The following is a 20,959-nucleotide window of genomic DNA, read 5'->3' on the forward strand; positions in this document are numbered from 1 at the left end:
CATCGTCATCATTCCAAGTCCCTCGTGTGCTGTGAAGAACCACCTATTATGCTCTTGTTCTTCAGGGCGTCCTACCCTCGATTATGACGTCTTGCTCGGGGCTTCGCTTGCTGCGGCCCGGGTAGAAGCACGCGTAAAAGGAGCAGCCGGCCACGAAGCCGACGATCCCCAGGGACCCGTACATCCACACCAGGTAAGGGTCCTGGGAGACGGGCGCAAGGGCGATACACATGGCGGCTGCGACGCCGATAGTCAGCCAGAACAGGGCGGAGACGACGGATCGGAGGCTGCAAAAAGTTGGAAAAAGTTGTCAGTCATGGATGGCCCTAAATGATGAGGGGGGGGGAGAGGAGTTCAAGGAGGTGCGTCCCGGCTGTGGGAAACGCTTACTTCTTGGGTGCCTGGGTAAAGGCCAACTCGAGCCCGGTGACGATTATGAAGGCCTCGGACAGCGCCACGAGAATGTACGCGGGCGCCTGGATCCAGACGTGGATGCTCTTGGGCGGGGAGTTGTAGATGCGGTGCTGCAGCACGCTGGCGTAGACCATGGAGACCGAGGCGAAGAGGAATCCCGTGAAGATTCGGGTGACGGGGTCGAAGTCGATGCGGTATTTGCGGAGGAGAGGGTAGACCACCACTGGATTTCATAGAGTCAGCAGGAGGTCCTATTCTGGTTTCTTTTTCTTCTTCTCCTTCGTCTTCTTCTCAACTTGGAAAAAAGACTCACTATCGAGAAAGGGGATAAAGATGCACAGGGCGATGGGGTCTAGGTTCTGGAGCAAGTCGTTGGGGGTGCCGTGCAAGGCCATCTCGCCCGCCTGGGAAATGAGGTTATTCCAGATTTGGATCCAGCAGACGAAGTAGAGCGGGAAGAAGAGGAACATCTAAGGACACGCCAACAAACAAACGAATGGGGTTAGAAATCGATCATCATCATCTCCGGCCGACAGGGGACGACTTGGTTGGGGCTCACCTTGCAGCTCTTCAGGCCGCGCATCACGTCCACGACGTATCCGTCCGTATACCAGGTCTCGCCGACGACGGCGTAGTTGCCATCGCGTCCCGTCTCTCGCAGCGCCGAGGGGGTGGCGTTCTCGAAGCCCTTCTCCCGCATGGCGATGCGGGCCACGCGAAGGGCGTCGACGATCGCCGAGCCCTCGGGTGGCACTTTGACGTACTTCTTCTGGCCCGAGAGGAAGACGGCGGCCGAGATGAGGATTGCACTGGCTGTGTTAGAACCAACCGAAAACGTCCCTGTTTGGGCGAAGATGTACTTACATGAGCGGGATGAGGTACGCCAGCCAGAATGAGTGGTGCGCCTCGACGTTGACGGTGATCAGCGGCGAGAGGGCGCCGATGTTAACAACCCAGTAGAACCTGAGAGACTTTTCATGAGCTTTTTCCGTCTAATACATCTGATAGTTCTCTTGATAAGGTCCCAACTCACCACATGAAGAGCCTCTGGACGGTCAGCTCCGGGTCGACCAGGACCTCCTCGCCCGACTTTAAGGTCCGCACGACGGCGTGGGAGTTGCGGTACTGCTCCGCGCACATGGGCGTGACGTTGGCCTTGATGCCGCCGGTGCCGAGGCCAATGGTGATCATGGCGGCGATCAACCCGCCGAAGCCCGCGCCATTCTGGATCGACGCCGGCGTCGAGGTCGCGACGAGGATAACCAGGCCGACGACGTACACGGCGCAGGCGGCGAGGATGGCTTTGAACTTTCCGAGATACTGGTCTGCGAGGACAACAGCTTAGTTTTTTTATTTCTTTTTGACACGCGTCATCCGCGGTCTCATGTAGAACGGGGCACTCAGACGACTCACCTGCTACGACGGCGCCGATGACGGTGGACGCGTACGCCCAGAACTTGAAGAAGTTGCCCAGCGCTGTCGCGACGGCTTGGCCGCGCCCAAGAGCGCCGGGGAGATCGGATTCGGGATCATACGGGTTGCTATCGCGGACAGGGGTAAGCCACAGCCTCTTGCAGGTTGTCTAAAGACAGGTGTTGTCAACGATCGATTCACGAGATACTCACTTGATGTAGTTCTGGATCGGTCCGCTCAGCCCGAAATATGTGAATCGCTCACCGAGCTAAAAAAAAAAAAAAAGGCATCACTATCAGCAAAATTCCTCAGTACCGAACGTTCTATAACCGACACATACCTCTACAACCAAAATCAGCAGCGCAACAGCGGGAAGCTTGTCCGGGACTCTTCGAAGGCCTTCCCACTGCGGGCTAGGCGGCTTGACAGGCGCGTCCGGATGCACCTGCGCCTCATCTAGCCTGGAGATGTTGTCCTTGGTGTCGACGTCGTCGTTCATAGCTTCAGTCTAATAGTAGGCCGCCGTGGATAGTCGAACCTGAACCCGCCGAGCATGGCAGCCGTGCTTCCCGAGCGGCACGCCGTACAGTCATATAGATGTCTGCAAGTTGCCGCTAAGTAGCACAACCCGAACCTCGTTTGCCTTGTCACCCTGACTCGATCCGGCGCGTGGGTGAAGCGGGGCCTTCCCCCATGCCGATGAAGGAGATACGAGAGATAACGCCGGGGAAGCCTACGTGAAGATCCATTGGCGGCGTTGGCCAGGCCTATCACCAAAGATAGTGTGTATCCGGAAGAACGCCGCCAATCAGATCGAACACCGACATCAGTCCCGGGGTCCGTCGGCCGGCGCGTACCCACCATGTTCGGCCATCTCGACACCGCCAATTGGAGCAGACGACGGCGACGGGCCAGATACGCCCAGGGTCCGGTCCGGCGATAGGGAGAGCCAGGAGTTGCGTATGTAACGGTCGTAACTTAGTCTCTTGGATCCTGGGTGTGTGCTCTTCTGGCGCTCGAGTCAAACGATAATGCCATCCAAACCTTTCCCAACTGCCACATTGCGTTTTTTTTTTTTTTAGGAAACACGCCTAACAATGACAGTCCCGAACGAATCGAAACACGGACCATGGCCAAGGCCGGTCGCCGGCCGGCTAGCGTTCTCTGCCGCCGACTACCCGGGGATCGATCCCGACTGGGTCCGTCTTTGGAACGAGCACGGTGGAGGGATGGTCAGGGCCGACGAGGTGAGCATCGAACGATACCGAGAGTCGCCGGCGCAGTACAGCTTCACGTATCCGACTTGCAGAGGTGAGTGTCCTGCAGCTACAGCTCACCCCTCCAAAAGCTATGCTAAGATTGAATACAACCAAGGCCCCGACGTGTTCCATGTGGAGGACTGCAAAGTCCCCGTCACACGCCCGGCTGGAAAGGTGACTGTGCGGATCTACTCCCCCGAGGGACCGGGTCCCTTTCCCGTGCACCTCAACTTTCATGGCGGTATGTTGCGACACTCGGCTGGCTAGTATATCATGCTAAGGAATGATCCTAAGGTGGATGGGTTCTGGGGGGGCTCAACAGCGAAGCTGCATGGTGCCGGCACATCTGCAACAAGGCCAACATCAAGGTCATCGACGTGGACTACCGCATGGGACCGGAATTCAAGTTCCCCACCGCCATATACGACTGCTGGGACACCGTCAGATGGGTAATTCACCGCGCTCCCCAATGAGCCCTCCCCGGGGAAGCTTGATCTAACACCTCGTACCAGGCCGTTAAGCACGCAGCAGCCCTGAACATAGATCCGTCAAGCGTGTCGTTCGGAGGACTCTCCGCTGGAGGCCAGATGTCGGCCGTGCTGGCCCACTTTGCCAGGGACGAGCACGTGGCGATCAAGCTGCATCTGATGATCGTGCCGGCGACGGACATGAGGTACTGCCGCCGCAGGATCGAGCGGCTCGACGAGTCCAACTGCCCGTACGAGAGCGCCCGCTTGTACCGCGACCTTCCCTGGGGGCCCCTCGGACGCGAGCAGTGGTTTCTGAAATACTGGCTCGAGGACGACGACGGTGAGACTCTATTATACTTTGAGAGGGTTTCCCCTTTCTTCTTCTTCCTTTTCCTCTTATTCTCACTTTCCTCCCTTATTCTTTCTTATCTCTCTTGTAGAACAATGCTGACAGGAGGTGGTAACAGACGAGCAGGAGAGGCTCCTCGACGATTGGCGGCTCACGCCGGTGTTGGCGCCCGACTTGAGCAATTTACCCCCGGCCCACGTCGTCACGGCCGAGTTCGATCTGGAGAGGGACGAGGGGGAACACTACGGGCGCCTCCTCCGGGACGCCGGAAACCGGGTGTCGATGAAGCGGTACGCGGGGGTGCCCCACGCGTTTGCGCACTACAACCATCCCGAGCGGGGGCTCGCCAGGAGCTTCGAGTTCATCGAAGACACTGCCCAGCTGCTCAGGGCGACCCATTACAGGGATGGAGCGTAGATTTTGTCAGCTGGGTCATGGACAAAAACAAAACAAAATCCCGAAAAAGGCTGTCAGAAGAGGTATATCGGTGTCGGATATATTCACGTTGCCTGTAGACTAGCACTACGTGGAATCTGCACCACTGGTTAGCTGGCAGAGCGTAGAAACTCGTGGCATGTAGCTTGCCAAGTGTCTGAACTAACGCACGCAGAAGAATCTTTCTCTGCGGTACCTCGTTTGACCAAAATAGGACTTCTTGTCACACTGTTGGCAGCTACAATCTCGCGTGCCTCGGCCAAGCTTGAACTAAGGCAAGAAAAGTGCTGTGTATTTCTGTTTTATTCTGGTCCGGAGTGACTTGACTATAAGACCGTGTTTGGGGAACATATTAATAATGTGGCACGGAAAACCACATTGAGGTGACCACGCTCCAACGTCCCCATTTTCTTGGCAAGTAGGTCTGAGAAAAGAAGAACATTTAAAGGGACGGAGCTGACGAGGACAACAAACTGGGCACCACCAGGCTCGACATTACTCTCGTCCTCGCCCGACGAGGACTCAGTCGTCAGATGACCGTTATTGCCGGGCACTTCCCCGGCCACACACTGATGAACTCCACGTCGCCATAGTATCATGTCTTGGGTATTCAACGGATGGCAGCCCTTAACAAACATCTTGGTGTATGAGGTATGCGTGCGTGAATAAGCGCGGCGCTGGCAGTGCCTGGAAAGAGCAACATTGAGGAAAAGAAAAAAGCAGTGAGACGTTGCTTAAAGCAGACTTGGCTTCTGGACACGTGCCGAGCATTCCACCTATAAGAGAGTGGCCTCGCTCTCGCTCTCGCTTCAACCCAGTCAGACCAGACATCCTTGCCAACACCAGCTCCGATCTGGTGCGACAACATCTAGCATGGAAGAAGAGGTAGGCTCTCCCACCACCCCATCATAGAACCAGTTAATCGGCCAAAACCATGTAGTACACGTTCCACCTTGGCTCGAAGCAGTTCACGGCGTTTGGCCAGTCGGTTTTCCTCCCGCCCGATCTCCACTACACCAAAGTCCTAAAGCTGTCTCAAGACACCGACTGGACACTGTTGCCTAAGCGGATCGTGGCCAAGAAGGAGGATTGCAAGTACAGGCACCTCTTCGACAGCGAAATCCGCGTTTACGAGCATCTTCAAGACCTTCAAGGGTCTGCGATACCGATCATGTATGGCCTCGGGACCATCGACGGCGATCGGGCTTTGGTAATGTCGGACATCGGAGGCACGGCGTTGATCGAAGAAGAAACGCCGCGGATGGAGAACTCCCAGCTCGAAGCAAAGCTCGTTCCAGTACTCCGCCAGATTCGCAGCCAGGGCGTGCGTCTTCAGGACCTCTCGTCGCTCAACGTGCATCTGTGCGAAGGTGAAATCAGGATCGTGGATTTCGAAGCAGCTGAGATCTTGGTAGGTGACCAGGACGACGAGGAGAGTGACATGGCAGGTCAGGTGCAAGACCTCGTCGATTTCTATGAACGACGTCGAAAGGGCCTGGAGGCAATAGCCAAACCGCATAATAGGAGGAAACGCCACAGTAGACGCCCCCGAACACACGGACGGAATGAACGTTTGGACGGAGCCGTCAAGCCCAGCTCCGCCACAGCTGTAACGAAGTGATAGTTGATCTCGCGGAATGGGTGAAAGGACTTTTGCAGACAAGGAAGTGACGGGTTGTTCATCGAAGTATCTAGGTGTAGTAGCAGCAATATATGTAGATCTATCTCTAACAACAGGCAAGAAGGCAGATTCATAATCAATCTTGCGATAGCTGATGAATCTTCTGGAACTCGTCATCTGCCCTCTTGCAAGACTTTTCTCCACTTGTCTTCCCAAAGTCGCACCGAAACAGTTGGGCCCAAGTTTCGTTGAGTATCTGCTCAGAGCTTTTCAATGCGAGGCGACCTTTCGAACAGCAGGCCGCAGATTCGCAAACATGCTTTAGGGTCCAGCCACGTTCCAGGGAAGGGGAGTGGTAGGTCATTGTTCGTGTAAGTTAACCCAGAAGCCTGGTGATATTCGGTCTCCATTGACACTTTGCTTGCAACATGTGGCGGAGGAAAAAGATCTGCTGTAGACCTACCACGCAAGGCTGCGCTCAGTACACCAAATGTTGCGCAAAATTCGATTCTGTTCCTCAGGTGCAGGCAGATCACCCGTCGTGGTGGTCTCTGTTTCTCACCCGACGGTGGATTACGAGCGAGTTAACCACCTTGCTGCGAGTGTAAGTAGAAGCTTAATTCTCATTTATTTCTTTGGCTGGAATGAACATGCTGCTTGTGGCTAGTAGCGCTTTTGCTTCCGATGGGGCGACCATGACATTTTGAATGTCCAACTATCTCCTTCGATCCATATCCTGGCTTTGGCCTTGGAACGGCCGGACCGTCTTTTGTTAGACGGCTGGTACTGCACAAGCACCTTGCCTTTGGAATTAGCGCAAAAGAAGTCGAAATTGCTTTTCACATCATCAGTCCGCTTCGGCTTGTACCCAACCCATTCGGGATCTACACCGATTACTGCGGTTGGTCACTTTGTCAATACTAGCTAAGGATGATAGCTTCAGGTTGAAAACTTACATTTTTTGACCATCTGATCTATATCTCGCATGAGAGGCTCATACTGGAAATCAGAGCTTGACGACTTAGGGGCGAACACAATTGCGACCGGTTTTTCGTCCGGAGCGAAGACGTTGCCACGCAGATCCGACAGCCCATAGTACATATCCGAGCTCCGTTTGCCTTTTTTGAGGACAGCTATGCCTCTCTTCTGAAAAACCTCGGGACCATTAACAAGGACCGGGTTCTCGTACATATGGGCCATCCAAACTGCTGATCTCGACAAGACGATAAGACCCATACATCCACAAAACCCAAGCATTGCGAGTGATTTCGGTTCATCCATAAAGCGGATGTACTCAGAGGTGACTTCGCCTCCCAAGACAGTGACAATGTCGGTTTTGGCTGCTGCCCGCTTCGCTATCTCGCCCCGGAAGAAGCTATCGACGCTGTTGTCATAGTTGGCCGGGCCATACCAATGGCCCTTGGCCGGACGTGAGGACGGGTCGGGCGCTTGGAGAACTCGGGGGCTCAGCCGGCGGCGACATGTATCCGAACTGTCTCCAGCACCGCAGGTTTCCAGGCTACAATACTGGATTTCATCCGGCACTGCTCGACGCAGAGAGGAGTGGCCGGGTGCGGGATGCAATTCACGCTCGTGCGCGATTGCAACCCATAGTAAGGAAAACAGGAGGAGAAATCTCGAACTTCGAAGCATTATGACGTATCAGTCAAAGACGCTTTGGGGGAGCATTCGATCAGGTACGTGTATTGGGAAAAACCTGGAATTCATGTTCTTATATACGTGCGCTTGAAACCCATGTCCTCAAACCCATTTTCCATCATCTTCAAGCAGAATTACTTTTAAATCTCTTTTCCTCAAATCTTCATTAATGGCGCTATATAACAGAACTTCCTTGAACCTGGAAGAAGTGGCAAAGACTTCTACGAAGACGTGCCACTGTTTTGGAATTGCTCTGCAATCAAATTGACCATATTAGTGTACCTTTAGTTCTCAAAGTCGGTCTTCGCGGGCCCTGAAATTAAGGGGCTACCCGATCTCTTTAGAGTTAAACCTAGAGGTCTACAGCAGTAGGTGTACCGCGGTGCCAGGCCTAAAAACAAAGACACTCGAAAGACACCCTACCTTGTACCTCAAACCCTAATCCCAGGAACAAACTGCTTGCTCCATACCCCTTACTCCTGGGATCAGTTGGCTGCCTCAGCAAGTCCCCTGTCCAAGCGAACCCTAGAGCAGCAATTATGCTAACAAATGCAGGGAAATTGGGTTACATGTTTTATTTCACTTAATTCGGTCACCGAAACCCCTACGGTGGCCGCCGCTTTTGTTTCGCAGCGCTGTGGCCTATATGACTTCAAGCTCCAGGATAATTACATTATCGTCGCCTCCCTTAGCCCTCGTTAGAGATTCTCTGTTCCAATTCAACAAGTCCAACTCTGTCTATCTAGAACCTGGTTAAATAGTACCGATAGTCCCTGTGATGGGGTTGAAATCTGCAACTGTAGCTTGGAGAGCTACGTTTCATTCAAGAGAGTCTGATACTCAAGTGTACCCACTCACTTGACCTTCTCTGTTCATCCTGGTGACCTCATGCTCACCTCAAGCATTCTTTCACTGGATTGAAAGCAATTATGCTGAGTTGACCAGCTAGATGAGGCGATTGCATTTGACAAACAGAGTGTGATGCCATTTGACGTCGGTCACGACGCAGAGGAAGCCTCGTAGACCAGCGGGGTTAGCTTGCTACTCTGCTCTACTGGGCTCGCGTCTGCTGAACGATCGGCAGCTTCGAATACATTGCACAGCTCGAGAAAAGACGTGTGAGAGTAGAGACTTTGCGAGGAGGCAAATCTTTGAGTGAGCCAACTGCACCTGACAACAGTTCGCGTAAAGAGCAAACATCAATAAGCTGCATAATCGCTAGAACAAGCTACATAATATCAAGCAGATGCTTGTACATAGATGAAACCAAATCTGCTCACGTTCTCACTAGGTGATTATCTACTAATTGCATACATAGCTTACGCCAACAAGATAATGCTTGCTAGAGTCAAGTGTTTTGCACTTTTCAAAGCATTTCACAACATCCAATCAAAGATATTGACATTGCTAAACTAGAGCAAAACCTATGTATGTTTGCGTACACTATAATTGAACTCCAGTTCACCGAGAAGCTGACGGGTACAAGGTTGGAACCAGTTAAAACGATCCTTTCAATAAGTGACAGATCCAATGCTTGTGCGCTCGTAGAGCATGTTTGAGTGAATTACCGATACGCTTGAGTCGTACCGACGAGCCACATTACACCCGATTCAGATGATGAATCACCTGAACTTGAGGTTGAAACAGTTGATGAGCTGGGAGTTGAAGCAACCGACTAAAAAAGGAGATCAGCCGCTGAATTACACCACAAACTCGTCGATAATTGAGACTTACTGGGGGTGTTGGGCTGGGCAGAGTAGAGGTACTGTCCGCACAAGTCGCCGTTGCCTGAACGCCTGCTGAAATCAAGCTGCTCGTTGCCGCGGAGACCACGGTAGCTGATACCAACGCTGAACATGTTGACGGCGTCGACGTGGTGCACATTGTACTGCACGTTGTCGAACCAGGAGGACTGGCCGTTGCCTATTATTTTCGATTCACCGTCAGATCAGGGGACACTGACAAGAGGCTGGAAACAAGAAACAAGCAGGGGAGGACTTACACCAGTCTTGGGCAAACATGCCGATGCCAATGTTGGCCCACTGGCGCTTCTCGTTCTCGCTGCGGGTGTGGGCCGTGTCCGGAAGGTCGATCTGGGCGCGGATCCAGGCCCACGCGTTGGTGCCCGGCTCGGCGGTGTAGTGACCGTCCGCGACCTTGACGGCGTCCTCGGGGATGGCGCCGTACACGTCGATACCAAGCGCAGTCGCGTTGACGATGGACTCGGCCACGGGCGTGCGCTCGGCAAGGGGAGCGGGGGGAGCGCCGAGAACGCTGCCGGCGGCCATGAGGGCGGTCGAGAGGAAGAGGGTTGAGAAATGCATTGTGAAGTCGGGGGCTCGAAGCAGGCGAGAGCGTCAATGAAGTTGATGAGAGTGGTGTAATGAAGTAAGATGAGGTTGATGGATACTTTCTGATAGACTGTTCGAGAGAGGAGGAATCAACGAGTCTTTTATACACTTTTGAGATGCTCGTTTACGCCTGTTGATTCTTCTTCTGCGCACTGAAGCTGGTCAACCATGATCCGGCTGACCACGATGCCGCTAACCACGATGTTGTCAGGCCTCAAGCCTGGAGTGCTACGGGTTTTCCTTGGCAACGATCCTCCTCGTGAGGGATTTAGTCCAGACTCTGCCTGCATGCAATACACTCCTACCTACATGGACATAACCTCTCAACAGGATCAAGAGATGTCGGCCTCGAACCCCGCTTTCCATTCATCTCTTTTCCATCCACCTGCCTAGAGCAGTCCACTAGAGAAGGCTGTCCGCATGGTTATGCGAAGGATGTCAGATCCTCATACGCATCTGGTGACAATATTGAAAACCCCACTCGCCACCGAGGTTGCAATGCAGACAAACGTAGCAATAGACGAGGCTTGGCGGTTTTAATGTGCGCTGCATGTGGCTCGTCATTGTCAGACAGCATAGACGCCGCGCCGTCAGTGCAAGCCATCTTTGACACCCGGTGGAGCCGGACAGAAGCCTGCTGACTTCGTGTGGTCTACCAACAACACTTGGGAGGTTGTAGATACAATGGTATGTAAGCTTTTGGATGGCATATAGACTTATTCTGACTGGAGATCCGGAAGACAATTCGGACGAACTCTGGTTTGCAGGTAAACTCGGAGTCTCGGAGTTGCATGACTGTGTTTCGCTAAGACGGACTGCATATGTGGTCAGCATGCACATGGGGTTTATCCTACTCCCCAAAGAGTGCGGCTAAACCCCCTGCCTTCCCTTTTGGGAACGAGGTAATCTTCTATAGGCTGGCTTAAACAAAATAAGGAACGTGGCCAAGGCGGTCCCCTCTTAAGGGTCGCCCAGGTACACAATGGTTTCAACAGACTATCAACCTTGATTGGTTCCCCTTGGTACAAGCATATTCTAGAGAGGCCTAGCTGCAGTCTGCGGGAAAACGGGCCGCCCGGGGCACTACTGCAGGCGTGTCAGGGTTCTGAAATTGTGATAGTTGTTGTCTTGAGGTGCTGCCTAAACAGCAAAGGCCTCCTGCTTAACGACTGACTGTCTGTGTCTGTGCAAAAGCTCTTTTTCATCCTTCAGGGTAGCTAGGATACGTGTGTATTCATGCATGTGCGTCCCTGGGATCTTCGGTCTCGGTTCATGCCTGACCCCTGGTTTCTAACCTTATACAGAGAAATCACTAAGATCAGATGGGTAAGTCTTGGTTTGGACCTATAGAATACCCAGCTTTGCCGCCGTCAGCTAATTCGTCGGTCTCTGGGGGCGTTGTGTATTCCTTCGACTCGATCGCCGTCTCTAAGGGCGTCAGCAAGGTTGATCTAAGGGCAATTGGGTCTCGATGGAGCCATTTTTTTTGGGGCACTAGAGATGCTCGAGTGTGACGAGCAATGTAGAGTGCCTATGGGTTAAAGAGCGTCAGCATCGCCAAGTCCGGACAATAACACGGTTCTCTGTGATTTGAATGGATTACCTGTGCGACCTTGAGAGAGACCGCCTTGGCAATATACCTTAGTGATTTGAATGGATGGATGGATAGGTAGATGGTTGGATGGGTGGAAGTAGAAGAAGCACGCTGACCAATACGCAAGAACGTTACATAGAGAGGGGCAAGCAGACAATTCTCAAAGCAGCCAAGATCAGCATCAACAGATGACCGCTCAACCTTTGTTTGCTGGGGCGAACTAGAATACTACCTTACCACCCATACACAGGGCTACTAACAGACTTCTAAATAGCCAATGTCGATTTTTTATGCAAATAACCTGCTCACCCGTTCGCCCGACCTTATGGTGGCGGGTGACCTAACTGCACCTCAAGTACATCGTGGCGCCATTTCGGCTAGAAACCTCAGGCTTGATGGCATGATCAACACTGTGTATGATCTCCAGCAAGCTGAAGAGACGGTCCAGGTTTTGTAGGAGGGGAGACAGGTAGGAAAACTCGCCTTGCGGTTGTAATTCAAGGGATTACTTGTCTGAATGAGCAGTAAGGAATTGCCTTGCGAGATTTCTGTCGTTTGCTTGATCCAGTTCAGGTTGTTCAAAACGCATCTATCTATACGTAGAACAAACCGTAAGCCAAGTGGCGAAAGCCCCTTCTCTCTCTCCGTATCATCTATCTTCCAAATGCCCATGGTGTGCTTATGTTGCGATTGCTAATTAATGCCTTTAGTTCACTGGCAAAAGACTCTATGATCCTCTCCCAGGATGCTCTTAAATACAACAGTTTCCATATATCGCCTTTTCCCCCCTTTTTTTTTCTTTTTCTCGACTCTTATGCACCGTTACGCTTTCTCATCTTGGATCTTTGCGTTCACAGCACCAGCTCACCCTGCTCGCCAATTACATTGCCCGAGAAACCACTGAAGCAGCCAGAGACGTAAGCAACTGAGTGATGTGAAAGCACTCAACCCACCTAGTCAGGCGCCATTAGTCCTCTGATACGTGGCCACCCCCGGAGCCGGTCATAGCTTTGACTCTGGGTCTATTTTCCAGGAGAACCCGATACAAGTCTATACATGTCTGGGTACCTGAATAAAACGTAGGCTACTTTTATATCAGATCCGCAGCTCGGAATGCCTCTTCCACGTGCGGCCGCAGGTCGAGGACGTTTGTGATGCCGCGCCAGAAGAGTGCGTCGATCCGGAGGAGGCCCAGGCGGAGAAACGGGAACGAGGCGACCTTCAAACGGAGACCTCGGCGAGTCGACTGCAGATCGGCAATCCAGTCAGAAGCTTCTTCGGCATCGGGGGACGAGACGGCCATCGTCATGAGGGTGAAGCAGACGGAGGAGAAGACCAGCTGGGTCCACGACGGCCAGAAGACGCCGTCCGTATCCGGATTCAGGTCTTGGATGACGTCGGTGAGGGCGCGTGTGCAAGTCTTTATGTTTCTTCTTGCGGAGAGCTCAGATTCATCCTCGCGGGGACTATGGGGTGGGTGCTGTGCCAGAGAAGGCCGCAGTTCGGCTCGGCGAATGACGAGTTGAGTATAGAGAATCGTTAGACGACGCATACTCGACTCTGTCTGGTTTAGGTTAGGCATCGAGATCAGAGTGTGAAGAAGCGGTTGGGAGACGGCCGGGATTGCATCGCGGCTTTTGGATAGTTCATGGACCGCTCGGAGGGAGCTGGAGAGGTCAGCACTGCAGCATAGACAGTTTTCAGTTTCACAACTGTCCACTCACTAGAGACTTGCAAGAGCCGAGCCGAGGATTTCTGTAATAGTTGCAAAGTCGATGAGTCTTGACTCTTCATGGGACCCGAGGCCCGAATCAACAAAGTCTACAGGCCTCACGTTCGTGACGAGCCAGTTGTCTCGATGAGTAAACGGCAGCGTCCCGTGGCTGGAGGCTATCCACTGATCGACGGCGTATACGGTAAAAGAGAGTCTCCGCCGGTGAGCCTTCCGCCCGTCGGTCATCGGCCACTCGGAAGGATCGAGGTGAAAGCCGAGGGTCGTGGCACATGAGACGAGCCTTCCGAGCGCGTCTCGTCGGTACGCCGTGTCGGCGACCAGCGGGTCCGCAGACGGCCGCAAGATGAGAAGCAGCAGTGTCTGCACGACGGGCACGCTCGGCGAGTGAAGCTCGTACGAGAGAGCGCTGTCGACGATGCGCGACAGTGCCGGGTAGGGCGGCTTGTCGTACGCAACGTCCACGCTGAGCTTGTCGTCGTGCACGGCGAAGGGGAGCGAGATGGCGTAGATGGCGGCGAGGAGGTACGTCGGCGCCGTCGCGGGATCCGGGGGCTCTGCCGTTGAGAAGATGGGGAACAGAGGCTGGACGAAGTCCATGCAGAGACTGACGAGACGCCGGCCGACGGCGGCGGGGACGATGTCTTGCAGCTGCCGGGAGAGCGTCTCGTCGTCCGGCCGTTCGAGACCGCACTCGTCTCGTCGGCGGGAGAAGATGGACTGCTGGGAGACGAGAAAGTGGCACGGCAACGGCGAGCCCTGGACGGAGTGGACGGCGAGTTCTTTGAAGCCGAACATGCCGCCTTCATCGAAGCGGTAATGCCGCAGCAGAAGAGGGTCCATGTCGCCGCTGAGGCCCAGCAGCTGGGGGTTGGCGCCGGCGGGGTAGTTGTCCTCGTCTCTGGACCGGAGCTGTCGGGGCGTGTTGCTCGTCCAGGCGGTGGCGGGCGTGCTGCTGGGGGGGCGCGGGCTTCGGAACATGGCCTCAAACTCGGACTGGGTTGTCTCGAAGTTGATGCCATCGACGAAGGCCATGGCGGCGTCGTCCGGGGGGTGTTCGTCTGTGAGTACCAGGGGAACCTGTGCCTGGCTGGCGGTTGTGATCATCGATATGGGCGCTTTTACGGGAGATTGAGATGGGTCCAGGTCTCGAATCCCCTCTGATGGCAACGGTCGTTTCCTCGGCGCTGCGGCCTCGACGAAGGTGCATTCCCGGCCGTGCAGCAGACAGAGACGGCAGGGCGGCGCTTGATCGATGCGGCATGCTGCCTTTCGCGAACGACAAAAGTCGCAAGGCCGCTGCCGCTTGCTCATGTATTTGCGCTGCTGGCCGTACATGATGGAGGCCTGCAGTAAATACCGACGCCCCGTCTTCTATGTAAGACGATGGATCGTTAAGTGCCTCAAGTGAGGAGATAAGGGCAGCACATGCTCGTGGGGGGTATGGTCTTTATGGACATCCCTATCGTTATCTGTAAGCTATCTCGTCCATGCGAGATGTGTGAACTTTGCAAGCGGTGATTGGAGTTTAGGAGCGCAACAGGGCAGAAACAGACAGAGGTTGATGATGAAGGTTGAAGGTTGAAGGTTGAAGGTGGTAAAAGGATAAATGGAATCGGTTCTTGAGTCGAAAAGACGTAGTCGCAAAATCACCTGGCGCCACCTGGCGGGTGTTCCCAGAACTATCATTCCACGGCGGTCTTGTGGGCATCTTTTTGATAGGAACGATGAAGCTTCACTGCTAATAGAAGACAGGGTAAGTCGATGACCAAGTCGGGTTCAGGAGCAGAAAATGAAACAAGCCTTGTGTTTTTATAATACAGACATACAAATAGAACCCAGGTTTTCAGCCAAGAAAGTGGTTATGCTCACATTTACACATGTACCTTGCCCAATGACCCAACAACTCACAACTTCAGTTGGTCCAGTGATAGGGACAAGACTTGAGTTCAGAGAAAGGACTGGCGGAGGCCTCGAGTAAAGGTTGGACGACATATAGCCACCCAAGGTATAAGTATTGCATAACTTCGTTAACATACATATAATTGTACATGAGGTATTATGAGGCGCTCCCTTGTGTCCCGAAAGGCTGGCTCTGTGCAAGAAATATCCCCAAACCAACTAGACATCCGACCACCACCAACTGCATAGCGTACACAAACAGACTAACAAACCCCCCTTGTCATGACGGCCGCTGCAAGTACCGCAGAATCTCCGGGTCCTGGCTCGGCGGGCACTTCTTCCCGTCAACGCCAATCGAGGTCAGCAGGATGGGGTCCTCCTTGGAGGTCTCGGGGTGCACCTCGAGGCCGTACGACAGCTCGACCTTTGCGTACCGCGCGGCGTCGACCATGGCCGCCACGTCGATCTCGTTGTCCCCCGTGCCGGCCTTGGCGGCGCGGATCAGGGCCTCCCTCTGCGCCGCGGGGATGCTCGACACCCGCCCGGCGAGCCGCGAGGCGCCGGCCGGCGGCGGCGTCTGGCTGCCCCATTCGTAGTTCATCGGCCTCAGCAGCGCCGCGCCCGTCTGCAGCACCCAGCTCTCGGCGGCGCCCATGTCGTGGGCGACCTCCTCCTCGGCCCTCTTGCGCCACCTGGACGGCACCAGGACCCGGGAGAGCCCGCGCACGGCGCCGAGGAAGCCCCTCTTGACGGCTTGGAAGAGGGCGTAGACGTGGGCGTCGGGCACCTGGCGCACGGCGGCGCCGAGGGGGATCACCAGCACGCCGAAGAGCATCGACCACGCCCACTGCGGCCCGCTGAGGGGCCGCGTGTCAAAGGCCTGCCCGCCCTTCCAGATGATGACCATCTGGCCGGCGACGGTGGCACACTGGACGCCGAGGAACCACGGGTTGCGCAGGACGCCCTGGTACCAGATGTTGAGGCGGTTGTCGACGCGGCGGCAGTTGTGCTGGTTGAAGAACTGCATCCAGACGTAGACGTTGAAGACCATGGTCTGCAGCGACGCGCGGTCGGCGGCCGTGGCGGGGCGGAAGAGGGCGTCGCCGGCGTAGTGCAGGGTGAACATGACGGCGAGCTGGTAGACGGCCTGGCCGAGGATCATCTTCCACATGGTGATGTTGACGATGGGCGCGTTGCGCGGCTCGGGACGCCTCTTGAGGAAGTCCGGGGACGGGTAGTCCGTCGCGAGGCCGAGGGAGGCGAAGATGTCCATGATGAGGTTGATCCAGAGGAGCTGCACGACCGTGAACATGGAGTCGCCGGCCAGCTCCGAGACGACCGTGAGAGTACCGGCCGTAATGTTGATGGTGAATTGGAACTGGATGTCCATAGGTCAGTGACAACTTCCAAGAGGTGGAGGAGGGGAGGGCATCATATGTATAAAAACATGGGGAGAGAGAGGGGGGGGGGGGACGGTGTGGTATTTCCCCACCACGCCGCCGCGCATCGTGAAAACGAACCTGGAGAAACTTCTTGACGGCCGTGTTGACCGTCCGGCCCCAGACAAGAGCCTTGACGATGGAGGCAAAGTTGTCGTCGAGCAGGATGATGGACGCCGCCTCCTTGGCGACCTCGGTGCCCTGGATGCCCATGGCGAAGCCCACGTCGGCGGCCTTCAGGGCCAGGGCGTCGTTGGTGCCGTCGCCCGTGACGGCGACCGTCTCCCCCATGCCCTTGAGGTGCGAGACGAGCAGTAGCTTGTCCTCCGGGCTCGACCTCGCCAGCACCTGGAGCCGGGGCACGACGAGGTCCAGCTGCGCCGGCGTGAGCTTCCGGAAGGTGGGGCCGTCCATGGCGAGCCCGCCGGCCGTGTAGATGCCGCACTCGGAGGCGATGGCTTTCGCCGTCAGAAAGTTGTCGCCCGTGACCATGCGCACGAAGACGCCGGCCTCCTGGCACTGGCGCACCGAGTCGAGGACCTCGGGCCGGAGGGGGTCGCGGATGCCGAAGACGCCGACGAGCGTCATGTCGCCAAAGTGCTTCTCGAACCGGATCGAGTCCGGGTCGTCCGGCCTCTCAAAGGCCGCCGCGGCGTCCATGTCCTTGTAGGCCATGGCGATGGGACGCAGCATCTGCTTGGCGTACTCGCGGATCGTGGCCCGGATGTCGTCCCTCGCCGCGTCGTCCGTAGTCGTGTCCTGTGTCGAGAGCCCCCTCTTCGGCTCGTGGAGGACGCTGGTGCACTGCTCGAAGACGACCTCGGCGGCGCCCTTGACCAGCAGCCGGAAGCGGCCGTTGGGGAGCCTCGACATGACGGCCATCCACTTCCTCGACGCGTCAAAGGGGAACATGTCGGCGATCTCGTTGTTGGCCCTCTCCTCGTTCAGGGGGCCCATGGAGAGGAACTCGCGGCCGAACCGGAGCATCGCCGTCTCGGTGCTGGTGCCCACGAAGCCCGGGTCCGTCGGGTTGTCGCTTTCGAAGGCGGTCGAGTTCAGGGCGATGCTGTTCTTCATCAGTTCCCTCACCTCGCCGCTCAGCGACTCCAGCAGTGCTCTGGGTGTAATATCCTGGCTGGTTACGTCTTCGCTACTGGGCTCTCCCTCCTTCTTGATGTCGATATCGCCATCGGGCGCTTGTTCCTTTGGCGGAACATGCACATCTCCGAATCTCTCGGTCAGGCCGAGCCTGCCGGTGACGACCGTCATGTTGTTCTGCGTCAGGGTCCCCGTCTTGTCGGAGCAGATACACGTGGCGTTGCCCATGATCTCGCACGAGCGAATCAGGCGGACGAGGTTCTTGTCCTTGAGCATTCTGGTCGTGGCAAAGGCGAGCGCGAGCGTCACGGCGAGGGCCAGACCCTCGGGCACGGTGATGACGACGACGGTGACGGCGAGGATGAGCAGCTTGAAGAAGGTCTCGGCCTTCTCGGACGGCGTGCCTTGCATGGTCGGCAGGCCGACGCAGAAGCGGATGAACAGGATGAGGAAGAAGATGACTCCGGCAATGGCGCCAAAAGTGATGAGCTGCTTCGCGAGCTTGCCCAGCTTCTGCTGGAGCGGAGTCTCCTCGACGTCCTCCCTCAACGACATCAACGTCCTGCCGTACGTCGAGTTGCTGCCGACCGAGGTCACCAAGTATGCGCCGACGCCGCCCGAGACCGTCGTGCCGCTGAGGATGAAGGGGTCTGCCGCCGCCGCCGCCGCCGAGGGACGGTAGGCCTTCTCGTTACGCGTGTTGGTGTTGCCGTAGCCGTCGCCGTCGCCAGGCACGCTCTTGTGGACGAGTTCGGACTCGCCCGAGAGCGAGGACTCGTCCACCTGGACGCCGGACCCCTGGACGAGCACGCCGTCGACGGCGACGACGTCCCCCGTCTCGATGTGCATGACGTCGCCGACCTGCACGTCGTATACGGAGATGTTTTGCGTGCGGCCGGACCGGATCACCTTGACGTCGCGCTGCTCCTTTCGCTCGATGAGCTTGGCGAACCGGGCGTTCTTCTGCCAGTCCGTGGCGGCGCTGGCGAAGACGATGACGAGGATGGCCACCACGACCGTCACGCCGTCGACCCACTGGATGTTGGGCTCGTCGTCGGCGGCGTCGACCGTCTCGTAGATGCCCAGCGCCAGCGAGATGGTCGCCGAGAGCGTCAGGAGGAACATGAGCTTGTCGTTGAAGGCGATCCACGCGAGCCGCAAAAAGGACTTTTGCTTGCGTTTCGGCAGCCTGTTCTCGCCGTAGATGCGCCGCCGGTCGATGAAGTCCTTCCGCTCGTGCTGTCCGAGGTCCAGGTCGAGCTTGAAGCTGTTTTCGTGATGCGGCGGGGAGGCGGAGGAGGAGGACGGCGGGACGGGCGTGATCTCGGCAGGACGGTGAGCCTTGCCGGCGGCGACGGCCTCCTCGAAGGAGATTGTGCCGTCGAGACTGGTCTCGTCGACACTCAGGCCGGCGGCGAGATCGGTTCGCAGTCCGGCGGCGAGCCCAATGAGGCCGCCGAACCGTCGGAGCGCCGAGAGGTTGCGGGCCGTGGTGAGTTTGTGGAGCTGCGTCGGCGTGAAGGCGAACTTGTTGTTTTCGATAACGGTCTCATCGCGGAGGTCGAGCTCGTCGTCTTTGTCTTGTAGCTTCTGGGCGAACTGCTCGTTGAAGGGGTCGGTCGGTCTGGCCTGACCGGTGTCTGGCTGGCCCGGGGCCGAGGTGATCTCGTCGGCCGTCATCTCGTGTCCTGCTCTGCGACCTTGAAAGGGTTGAGCGGAACCGTGGAGTTGTGACGACAGAGGAGCCAAGGTTAATACAACTGGCAAGATTTGACGAGAAGACGGAAAAAAGTACAGAGAGAGAGGGAGAAAGAGAGAGGGACAAAGACGATCAGCGCGGCACCGGCAAGGGGGATACCGGTTGATAATATGGCATGGTCATCCCCAAGAGACTACAGCTTTGCCAAATCGCCAACACAGGGCCCCCGGTGTGCCGACCCATTGGGAACGGATCTGTCGGCCGCGTCACTGCATCTTGGCGGAACCTCAACCACGGCGCCGAGAGAAGGCCCCAAGGCTTCTCGGCACGCCGTTAGGGTGGTGACTGGTCCGATGATGCACGCACTAGACCTCTCGGTCTCACTGCACAAGCCTTGTGTGGTCCGGGGGACCTGTGGAGATGGACGCACCCGGGGTCCACCAAGGGTTCGAGTCGGCTTCGTGACTTCTGAGATGGCACGTGGCCATCGGCCAGTCCGAGTCTCTGTTTGCCTTCCTCTGTCACTCGGAGAGTCATTCGGAGGGAGCAATCGGACAAAGAGAGGGGCCTGGAGGTCAGTCAAGCATCGAATCGTGAGGGGGGAGCAGTGATCATTCGTCGGCCGTCACGCCGGCGGCCATCCCGGACCTCTGACGCCGTAATCTCGGTGTCGGCGTGGCTGCGTTTTTCTCGGGGGGGATGCGAAGGGATATGCGGTCCACAAACAAGTCAGTCCTCCATATTGGTTGGAAGCCTAAAAATTCATTACGCAGAACCCCCGGCTTTGGCCCAGTTATCCCATCGGTTGTTCGGCTCTTTGGTGCCTTGGCGTGCCCAGAGAGAAGGCTTAGCGAAGGACTTGGCTTCACGCCCCCCTGACATCATCCAGGGTCTCACTTGGAATGTTAAGAGTTGCAGGAGGTGGGGGGAGTATGGATGGGAACTGAGCGAAGCTTTTGAGGCCGGCATTGGAACTGTTCGTTCATGTGTTGCAACCGTGTGGTGAAGGCAAACATAGGAAAACTGACATGTGGAACATTGCAGCCAGTTAGTTTATCGACATTATCCCACGACAAAAATACAATCGAGAAGGGCCTGGATTACTTGTTTTTCACGCCATTCTTAAGTATACCGGGCTCTATGTCAAATGGGAGAACCACATGCGGCACTGCACGGCAAGGTGGAAGAAGATGCACCGCACCATCATACGACACGGGGCCAAGGTGATCGACGGATATATAGGAGAGTGTACGAGCACACGAAGCACTGCGAGCACCTGTTGATGGTAAGGAGGAACATCGCACCCGATATCACAAACACTCGGATTTTTGTTAAATGTCCCCCGACTGTGTGACATTTGAGAAGTTTACAAAATCTGTGCTATTTGGATTCACGGGATACACGGCTGAGCAGGCATTCCAATCGATATTGGCCTGATCTGAAAGCCAAATGCACAAACACAATTTCATCCATCATGTGATATGAGCAGTTACCTACGAAGTAACGATTATGGTGAAGGCCAAA

General features: G+C 55.8%; 7 protein-coding genes across 7 annotated transcripts; 2 read left to right on the forward strand and 5 right to left on the reverse strand.

Annotated features, from left to right (window-relative positions):
* Positions 1 to 61: 61 nt before the first annotated feature.
* On the reverse strand, positions 62 to 2,326 carry CDEST_11489 (Putative proton-dependent oligopeptide transporter family, PTR2 family proton/oligopeptide symporter; the record flags this gene model as incomplete). The annotated part of the gene is made up of 9 exons (XM_062927645.1): positions 62 to 287; positions 391 to 637; positions 728 to 884; positions 974 to 1,223; positions 1,279 to 1,377; positions 1,448 to 1,739; positions 1,828 to 1,955; positions 2,040 to 2,095; positions 2,168 to 2,326. The coding sequence occupies 9 exons, from the start codon at positions 2,324 to 2,326 to the stop codon at positions 62 to 64; spliced, it is 1,614 nt and encodes a 537-aa protein (XP_062783696.1).
* Positions 2,327 to 2,924: 598 nt separating this feature from the next.
* CDEST_11490 (Putative alpha/beta hydrolase-3) lies at positions 2,925 to 4,322 on the forward strand (the record flags this gene model as incomplete). Its single annotated transcript, XM_062927646.1, has 4 exons — positions 2,925 to 3,327; positions 3,381 to 3,535; positions 3,599 to 3,896; positions 4,024 to 4,322. 4 exons carry the CDS (start codon positions 2,925 to 2,927, stop codon positions 4,320 to 4,322), a joined length of 1,155 nt encoding a protein of 384 aa, XP_062783697.1.
* Positions 4,323 to 5,172: 850 nt separating this feature from the next.
* Positions 5,173 to 5,961, forward strand: CDEST_11491 (Putative protein kinase-like domain superfamily; the record flags this gene model as incomplete). The annotated part of the gene is made up of 2 exons (XM_062927647.1): positions 5,173 to 5,225; positions 5,281 to 5,961. The coding sequence occupies exons 1-2, from the start codon at positions 5,214 to 5,216 to the stop codon at positions 5,959 to 5,961; spliced, it is 693 nt and encodes a 230-aa protein (XP_062783698.1). The 5' UTR covers positions 5,173 to 5,213.
* A 663-nt stretch (positions 5,962 to 6,624) lies between these two features.
* On the reverse strand, positions 6,625 to 7,614 carry CDEST_11492 (uncharacterized protein; the record flags this gene model as incomplete). The annotated part of the gene is made up of 2 exons (XM_062927648.1): positions 6,625 to 6,857; positions 6,918 to 7,614. 2 exons carry the CDS (start codon positions 7,612 to 7,614, stop codon positions 6,625 to 6,627), a joined length of 930 nt encoding a protein of 309 aa, XP_062783699.1.
* A 1,628-nt stretch (positions 7,615 to 9,242) lies between these two features.
* Positions 9,243 to 9,944, reverse strand: CDEST_11493 (uncharacterized protein; the record flags this gene model as incomplete). Its single annotated transcript, XM_062927649.1, has 3 exons — positions 9,243 to 9,295; positions 9,355 to 9,543; positions 9,623 to 9,944. 3 exons carry the CDS (start codon positions 9,942 to 9,944, stop codon positions 9,243 to 9,245), a joined length of 564 nt encoding a protein of 187 aa, XP_062783700.1.
* Positions 9,945 to 12,655: 2,711 nt separating this feature from the next.
* On the reverse strand, positions 12,656 to 14,871 carry CDEST_11494 (uncharacterized protein; the record flags this gene model as incomplete). The annotated part of the gene is made up of 2 exons (XM_062927650.1): positions 13,290 to 14,871; positions 12,656 to 13,232 (listed from the first exon to the last, which is right to left on the reverse strand). Exons 1-2 carry the CDS (start codon positions 14,633 to 14,635, stop codon positions 12,656 to 12,658), a joined length of 1,923 nt encoding a protein of 640 aa, XP_062783701.1. The 5' UTR covers positions 14,636 to 14,871.
* Positions 14,872 to 15,269: 398 nt separating this feature from the next.
* Positions 15,270 to 19,774, reverse strand: CDEST_11495 (Putative P-type ATPase, HAD superfamily, P-type ATPase, transmembrane domain superfamily). Its single transcript, XM_062927651.1, has 2 exons — positions 16,720 to 19,774; positions 15,270 to 16,577 (listed from the first exon to the last, which is right to left on the reverse strand). The coding sequence occupies exons 1-2, from the start codon at positions 19,414 to 19,416 to the stop codon at positions 15,480 to 15,482; spliced, it is 3,795 nt and encodes a 1,264-aa protein (XP_062783702.1). The 5' UTR covers positions 19,417 to 19,774; the 3' UTR covers positions 15,270 to 15,479.
* Positions 19,775 to 20,959: the final 1,185 nt, after the last annotated feature.

The sequence above is a fragment of the Colletotrichum destructivum genome, chromosome 7, assembly GCF_034447905.1.
Source record: "Colletotrichum destructivum chromosome 7, complete sequence".
Classification (NCBI taxonomy): domain Eukaryota; kingdom Fungi; phylum Ascomycota; class Sordariomycetes; order Glomerellales; family Glomerellaceae; genus Colletotrichum; species Colletotrichum destructivum.

Coding starts and splice junctions, on each gene's coding strand:
- CDEST_11495 (XM_062927651.1), bottom strand. CDS start 19,416: ATGACGGCCGACGAGATCACCTCGGCCCCGGGCCAGCCAGACACCGGT. Junction 16,578..16,719: donor CCGTCAAGAAGTTTCTCCAG/GTTCGTTTTCAC, acceptor ATGGACATCCAG/TTCCAATTCACCATCAACAT.